The 9,046-nt window shown below is 35.4% G+C and overlaps 1 protein-coding gene across 1 annotated transcript; it reads left to right on the forward strand.

Moving 5' to 3' along the window:
- The first annotated feature begins 4,074 nt into the window (after window positions 1–4,074).
- On the forward strand, window positions 4,075–6,809 carry PDE331 (Octicosapeptide/Phox/Bem1p family protein). Its single transcript, XM_021443715.1, has 2 exons — window positions 4,075–5,472; window positions 5,591–6,809. Exons 1-2 carry the CDS (start codon window positions 4,250–4,252, stop codon window positions 6,495–6,497), a joined length of 2,130 nt encoding a protein of 709 aa, XP_021299390.1. The 5' UTR covers window positions 4,075–4,249; the 3' UTR covers window positions 6,498–6,809.
- The last annotated feature ends 2,237 nt before the right edge of the window (window positions 6,810–9,046 follow it).

The raw sequence follows: 9,046 nt of genomic DNA on the forward strand, positions 1-9,046 counted from the left end.
TGCGAACAAACAAAATCTAATATTAAAACAAGAAAAATAAAATTTGAAGTATGACTAAATTGCTTGGTATTAGTATTAGTATAAATTCTAGAAATAATTCCCCGACAATGGCACCAAAAACTTATCAGTTAAAATTTCACTACGCAAGTATATGTATCGAATAAATAGTATATTAGCAAGCAGAGTGTTGATCCCATAGAGAATTGATCTGAAATTTTACTAAGTACTAAAATTAAAACAAATTAATCTTATCCAAACATCAAATTAATTGATAACTAAAAACTAATTAACTAAAATTAAACTAATAGGAAAAATCAAAATAATAATAACTTTAGTAAATATCAAATCAAAAAAGGCAAGGATTACAATATCTTCACACTTTATCTAAATGTTACCTCTCTGCGTTAACTTATTTCAATGGGTTGAATTGCTAACTTAAAGTCCTAAATTATTTATAAAGGTCTCCCGACTCATCTTATAAAAATATGTATTTTAACCAAAACACTATATCCCCATGTGAATTGAAATTAAAATAGATTCATTAAGTTTAGGCTCTAATCTGGCTACATATGGCCTATAAGTATATCGCTATCTTATACGCAAATCAAGTAATATGATCATATATTATCCTAATTTTAGTGTACACTAAACTCTTTTTCCCAAGTTTATTTAAGTTCTTAAATCAATTTAACTGGTGGCTAAGCAATTAAAAGCATTAAGAATAAATTGGAATAAACAATTCAAATCTCATTGAAAATAAGCAAGAAAGAGACTAAAAATTTAAATTATATGTGAGTTCAATTGCAATCCTAGAAAAATAAATTAGCTCATAATATCTAATAAAGACAATATCCAAAGAAATTTAGCCATGAATTCAAGTCAAAGAAAATAAAAAAAAAACACAAAAGTAAGAGAAAAAACTAATAGTTAGAGCTTTGTGATCTTGATTCTCCCTCCAATTCTTTTGTTTTCTTACTTTGTTCTTAACTTCAAATCTCCAAAATAGTTGCTTGATGCCTCTTCTTCAAAATCTCTAAAAAGGTCCTTTAAATAGGCTCCAAATAACCTAATTTTCAAAATCTCATCAATTTCTTTTATTTTTGGAAAGTGGTCCAGCATTGCGGTGCTACTTCTCTAGTGCTGCAGCACTGAGCTCTCTAGAAATTTGTATGTCTGCTTCCTTGCATTAACGTTGCAGCCTTATTCTCTCAGTACTGTGGCAGTCTATCAATTTCAAACGTGAGTTTCACCCTGACATGTTCTAAACTAGGCAAAGTGGTACATTAAAGTTTTAGCCATGTCTCTTAACTTTCAAATGAATTAAGAATCACATCAATTGGACTTCTGGATTGAAAGATATGCTCCAAATACCGCACCATATTCAGTCCTTGTATACTGCTACAGTGCTCTGACTTTGACAAATATTTTCACTATGATCCAATCAAAACTAGATGAATTGATAAAAATATACATTGTATCCCTTCTTCTTAGAATTCTAGTGGTCTAAGAATTACCTAATTTGGAGTTGTTTAGGGAGAGATATTGTCAAAATACCAAAATATATATGAATGAAGTCATTGCCATATTTACACTGATTTTTACCAAATGAGCATTTTTCATCAATTTCCTACAAAAGCCATAAGAGAAATTAGCAATAACTACTCTTAAAGTAATTTAAAACAAAACAACATAAAATTTAACTAAAATAACTTAAATTAATCACTTAACAAGTAATCAAACTTAAACTAGAAAAACACTTAAAACGTTAAAATTCGAACCTAAAATCTTAAAAATCTAGCTATTTGAGCCCCCAAAATATATCAAAATAACTCTATATAATAGAGTTATCACATGAACCCTTAGAAAACAAGTCGTGACATAACCTCACATTGGACAATTCCGTGTTGGCACTTATAAAATCATGTTAGTACTTGGTTACATCATGTAAGTACTATAAAAATTATGTTAGTGCTTGGTTACGTCATATAAGTACTATAATTATATCATTCATGAAATGCTACATCATTATTACCATGAATACCACAGCAGTTAGAAAAATGTAATGTCAACATAATCAAATGTTATTTCAACAAAGAGAACAGAAAAAATTTTAACACCATTAATGAATGGATTGAATTTATCAATTTTGAAAGTACATGAACTCAATTTTTTAAATTATTATAACAAAACTAAATTCGCCACTTTAGCAAATTATAAGAATTAATTACATAATTTAACCATTTTTGAGAAAAAAAATAATTTGACCATTAATTTATTTATAAATATAATATTTAAAATTGAATTAATGAAATAAAATTGTATCGTATCAAGAGATACGAATAGTAAATAGATATAAAAGTGAGTAAATTGTAGTGAAAAAAACATAGCCACGCGTCTGTCTTTCCACGGCCCAATCACAGCCTGATTTCTGGCGCACTCTAGCCAATACCAATTCGAGTTTCAGTGCGTTTGTTTTACGGCTCACACGTTTCCTGCTTTCGCTAATGCTCCTAATAAACATTGCAAATTGATTCCGTCACCCGTGGGCATGTAGCCTAAGCCTACGTTTGTGTAAGTGTGTGAGTTTTGCGTTTCGGGGTAGAGCAAGGGTTGCTTTCAAATTTTTAATTTCTAACTTTCCAATAGGACGAAAACGCGTTTTCTAAAGTTGATTTTCTATATTTGGCTCCAATTTAATAATTTTTTGTCACTAAAAGTAAGTGATTTATATGATATTTTAGTTTTATTTTAAAATTAAATAAATTATTTTATTTTCACATGAATATTTGATTTAATGGTGTATGCACGTTTGTTTATATTTGATGTATTGTGACTGTGTAAATTTTACACATTATCCATAAATTAAATATTGTAATCTCATTAATAAAAAAATTAAAATTTTAAAAAATAAGTACTAATAATTTTAAAAATATTTATTTTCAAAAATTTTGAAACTTTTATTTTTGCACATTCTATGTATTCTTTTAAACTAATCATGACCAATGTATTTGTCATTATTATTCAGATTCATAAGATCTATTTTCTAAAAGATGAGAGATTTAAATTTTATATTATAATAATATTATTATTGTATTTGAAATCATTGATTGATACATGATTTCTTTACTTAAATAATAAGATTCAAATTTTTTTTCTCAATTTTTTAAAAAATATTTTATTATTATCCATGGGCAAAATTTCATAAAGAGAAATATATCAACTTATCTACAAATGAAATGTTTAAAAATTTAACAATAAAAATTGATCACATTATTATTGGCAAAAGTATAGGTTAAGAAATATTTTCCTTTTATCTTTATCCAAACCTTAATATCTTGAACCTTTTTGGCGAGCTTAAGTGCAATGTACTTGAATGAACTTTTTTATCTCAAATATTTTGGATTATCTTGAATTATCACTTTATAAAGAACGTATTATTGCTGTGGAGTATCTTTAAGGCATTGTTAAGTTAATGTTTATAATATTATTTTTTGCATTAAATGCTATAATTTAATAAATTTTAAATAGAGTTTTTAAAGCAGCTGTTAGCAAAAAAAAATCCATAACTATATAATTTATTGTAATTTTTTTGCAAAAATATTGAAGTTTGGACAATGTATAAGACAAGTATAAACAAAAGAATAGATTAAAAAGGTATATTCTTCATCATATAGCTGGGTGAATGGGTAAAAAATTTAACTTGAACAGTTTAATGGGAGAGTAGATATTTTATTTTCATTTTTATTGAAATGTCAAAGAGAAAAAGATTAGATTACCTAGGTTGTGACGGGTATTTAAATGCGGCAGGTAAGCGAAAAGGATATACTGGAAGAGTTAAAAATATGGTGGGCCCGGAATGTCAATCCCAGTTTTCCCTCAAAACTTTTACTAGGAGCAGACCCCTTTTGGCTCACACTTCCCCACACAGCTCCAACTGGAACCAATCAGCAGTCAAGCTGTCAAACCATTTGACCGTACACAGTTTTATTTCAACTTGTGTTGCCCCCTTTTCCCTCATGAAACAATTTAAACAAAAACACTTTTTTTTTTTTCAAAACTTAAAAAAAAGATTAAAATTGTTCGTACATATTTATACTAATAAAAAAAAGAAAAAAAAATGAACAAGCTAGGCAAAACCAGGTGTTGAGTACCTATAAGAGCATCAAATTTCTATTACCTCAAGCCCCTCCTTTTTCTCTCTCCTTCGATCTTTCTCTCTCCAAAATCCCCCCACCCAAAATCCCCTAAAATGGAACCCCCGCCGCCGCCATCCACGGCGGCTCCATCTCTTTCCACCGCCGCCACAACCGCTACCGTCACTCCCGCCACCTATCCGGACTCCATCGACTCATCGCCACGCTCCCGCAATACGGACTCATGGGACGATCCAGCTCCTCCACCAACTCTCCACTCAAAGCTCCGCCTCATGTGTAGCTATGGTGGCACCATCGTCCCTCGTCCCCACGACAAAGTCTTGTGTTACATCGGCGGCGACACTCGTATGGTCGTCGTGGACCGCCACACTTCCCTCTCTTCTCTTCACCACCGCCTCTCTTTTTCTCTTCTCCATGGCCGCCCTTTTACTCTCAAGTATCAACTACCCTCCGAAGATCTCGACTCGCTCATCTCGGTTACAACCGACGAAGACCTTGAAAACATGATCGATGAATACGACCGTACTTATTCCCAAACAACGTCGTCAAGCAAGTCCTCCCGTATTCGCCTCTTTCTTTTCCCTCTCAATCCGGAGGGAACCCCGGCGTCTTCCCATTCAATTGGGCCAATTATTAACAATTCGACCAAGTCCGATGAATGGTTTCTTAACGCGTTGAATGGGGCAGGGTTGTTGAACAGAGGGTTTTCGGATTCGGCGGCGAATGTGAATTGTTTGTTAGGATTGGATGATGATCGTCAGGGAAATGTTGAAGTTGGTTTGAAAGATGAAGGGAGTGGAAGTCAGAAGAATATGAATTTGAAAAATCAAGATGTTCACTCGGTTCCTGATTCTCCTATGCTTGAAACTACTTCTTCTTTTGGTTCAACTTCTTCGTCTCCTTCGCTTGCTAACTTGCCTCCTATTCGAGTCCACGTCGACGATCAGAAGGAGAATAAAGTGGTGGGGATTGAGGAGCAGTTTGCTCAATTTACTGTGAGTGCTGCTGCTGCTGCTGGAGGTGGAGGGGGAGGGGGAGGGGTGAAGCAGCAGGATGAAGGATTTGTGGTTTTGTCATCGCCGCCGCCGATGCCGGTGGGCATAGCTGTTTCTGGTGGTGGGGTGGGTCTGAGTTCGGGTGTGGTTCCTGGGGAGTATACCAATCGGGGTTTTTCGGATGATGAGAGATCGGATCATGGGGTTCCTGCTGGGTATAGGAAACCGCCACCTCCGCAGTCACAGCCTCAGGGTTTGCCTCTTCAGAATCAGCAGAAGTCCAGCAGTGGTCATGATTTGGCTTCGCCGGATTCTGTTTCAAGGTACCATTTTCTCAACCTTGAATTCGTTCCTAATCTTTAATTTTGCTTGGATTTAATTTTAAATAGTAGCTGAGGTTCGGATTCTCTTTTCTTTTGTGTTTGTTTTTAATTTGGGCAGTGACAGTAGTTTTACAAATCCATTGTCACGCCAAAAACCTATGATTTATCAAGACCCGGTTGCTCAAATCCCACTTGGAGCTAACAGGGTGGCTGCAAACCCTGTTGATCCAAAGCTTAATATCTCTGATCTGAACACAAGTACTCGGATTCAGATTCAACAACCAGTTCAGGAATCTGGTTATATATTGCAGCAAACCCAATTTGACCAACAGCAACAGCACCAACCACAACCACAGCAACAACAGCAATTCTTACACGCTGGTGCAGCACATTACATTCATCATCACCCCGCTGGGGCAGTGCCAATCTCAGCTTATTATCCTGTATATCCTTCCCAACAGCAACACCATCATCACCAGCACGCACAGATTGATCAGCAATATCCTGTGTATTATGTGTCCGCAAGGCAACCCCACGCTTACAACTTGCCTGTCCAGCAACCTAGTATTAGTGAAGCCACTACTGCAATCCCATCTAGCCGTCCTCAGACTCCTCCAAATCCTGCCATGGTTCCTCCTCCTGCAGCATACAACCCTATGAGAAATGCTCCTATTAACAAACCTGAATTGGCTGCTGCCACAGGAGTGTACAGAACAACAACTACTGGTACTCCACAACTGGTCCAAGTGCCAAACAGTCAGCATCAGCAACAATATGTGGGGTACTCTCAGATTCATCATCCATCACAGTCTGTTGCACCTACCTCCGCTGCAACTGCCACATATGCTTATGAATTCTCAGATCCTGCTCATGCTCAGATATACTACACTCAGCCTTTGGCACCCACAATGCCTTCTCAGTACCAAACCATGACTGCAGCTGCTGCAGTAGTATTGCCAGATGCATCTTCTCAGCTTACGACTGATAACATCAAGCCACAGATCAGAACTTCACAGCCAATATAAATCAGTCAAGGAGAAAGCAACAACAATTTTGAAGGAAGGGTTTGGTTTATATCTTTAAATTCTGTTTTAGTGTCTGCCTTGTTATTGTTATTGGTTTGTGATATGTATTGGTCAAGGATAATAAGGAACTCTGGTGGTTTTTTACTATCTCGTGTGTGTCATATTGTTGTTATTGTCATAGGAAATCAAAGTCATCTGAAGATTATACTGTAACAGCTCAAACTCATATATTGTGTGCTTTGTGCAGTTCATATGTCAGTTACAGAATAATGGTTATACAAATAGCAAAAGCTTAAAGTTAATTGGTTCTTACATTGTTCTTGATCCAGGGTTCCTATGATATTGGGTATGCAGAGACATATATCTGCAATAATAAATTTTTGCTAGAAGCTCGAATAGGATCCATTACTTGGAAAGTTTTCGTGAAGAAAGTGTTTCACATGGATGGACTGTTCGAGCCCTACCCAAAACAAGATTTGAGGCTAACTGCCTTAAATAAGGAGACTTATCCACTGTTTGATTTGGCAAAGATGCATTTTCTGTTAAAGTCACGCAGCACTCTCAAAAACTACGAACATTTGTGAGGAGCTCTGCCCCTGCACCTGTTGACACTTTGACAGGCATTATGTCCTAACTGCTCTTTCCCATTGATCAAATCCATAACAATTGCTGCAACATTCTAGTATTTTATTATGAATTCTGCCAGTTTTTCATCATTTATATTTACAGTTGATGAATTTCATTCTTAGGAATATTCACTAGATTCATTATATTGATGGTTATATAGGTTTTATTAAGGACTCTTGCTTAGTATAGTCCTCAATCTCATACATCTTCTTGGATGCTTTATTCTTGATAATCAAATATTTGTTTTTCCATCCACACTATCATCTGGGAAACTCTGCCTATTGCCCTATTCTTTTCTCCACTTTTAAGGAGTCAAGCTAATCACTTCACACAATTGATTACAGATTTGTTGCAGAGAATTTCTGGGTGAATTTATGTTTCGATAATTAGCTTCCTCTTTGGTTGTTTGTATTTATATTAACTGGCATGGTCGTCATTTCTTCTAACTACATGTATGCGGACAGACTTGCTCTCTCTGCTGGAAATTCTTTCGGGTTCTGAACCTACTTCACCAAGTAGGCCATGCTGTCATTGCTGACGATGTGAGAAACTTCCCATTTGCAACAGCGCAGGGCCCTGTATCCTGAATTATGCTTTTCTTGTTTCTTTCTTGTTTTCTCATGTCGTAATTTCTTGGAAAAGTTTGTAATGTTTAAGGCCATGTACTTTCTGCTGCATGTAATCTCTTTTGATTCTCTCTCCCTCAGCTTTACTTTCTTAGATCGTCAAGTTTTATGTCATTTTCACTCTTTCACATGCTTTTCTTCGCCAAGAATATTGTAATGGCATTATTATTAATTCTTCTTTCATGTTGGAAATCCTTGTATGGAAGATTTACAAGATTTTTGAGTGAAGCCCACTCCAAATTCCACCGCATATAAGGGCTAAATACATTGCATGTCCCGAGGTGGGGACATTCTCCATGGCTTTTACCGAAGCAATTATTTGATTCTATGAATGGGACATCTCCTCTTCTGTGCCTTTTTAACATTGGGATTGAAGAATGCAGCGCTCCAAATATAGAGCATTTCATTCTTAAAAAGCTTCGCCAAAAACAGTAAAAAATCCATTACAAAACTGAAGTTGTATAATCTTTATCAGATGATTCCTGGACCTGCTGCTGTGAGGTAATTCCAAACACATTACGTTAAAGTTAAGAGATAAGCGAAAGGAAAAACACACTGATTCTCATGTGACTGTGCTTTTGATTCTGTGTTTAATTATCTAATTTGTTCTGGTAAGTTGTAAATTAAGTTTTAACGTTGGAGGTTTCGTTTTTGCTTCGGAAACATAAGAGATTATGACTGAGATAAAGGCAAACCAAGTGGTATAATAATGACTTTGCTCCGCATGCTGCCGCCCGCCGCTCCATGCCAATGCCAATGCCAATGCCATCACCCTTGACGTTGTCCGAGAGAGACGTTGATGGTGACTAGATTCCCAGCTGCCCTTCTCTGTCTCGATCGTTAGGGGAAATTAAGGTGGTTTCTTATGAAAATATGATTTTTATTCACGTTTATGGAAATTAAAATAGACTACCTAACTATTACACAGAAGATAAAGCCTGACAAGTTTTAACTCGTAAGGGAGCCCTTTTTGTTGCCATGTAGAAACATCATGAATCAAAGCACCAAGGGGCAATCCAAAATATTTTGCAATTAGGTACTTTAACTAGTGACGAATTTTTGGAAGACCAGAATTTAATCATAACTCTTTGTTGCTTGAAGAACTTGGCTCCATTATGTAGTATTGCTGCTGGCCTCTTTATTTTTGTGCAAGGTGGATACATGTAGATCCCTTCTCTTATTTAAGTATTTGAGATCGATTTTTCATTTTCAAAAGAATATATATATATATAAATATATTTGTGTGTGCGTAAATTTATTATATTATTCGAGTATTGGAATACAATTTCTTTACAC

The sequence above is a fragment of the Theobroma umbraticum genome, unplaced genomic scaffold (assembly GCF_002168275.2).
Source record: "Theobroma umbraticum cultivar Fairchild unplaced genomic scaffold, ASM216827v3 scaffold_77.0, whole genome shotgun sequence".
Classification (NCBI taxonomy): Eukaryota; Viridiplantae; Streptophyta; class Magnoliopsida; order Malvales; family Malvaceae; genus Theobroma; species Theobroma umbraticum.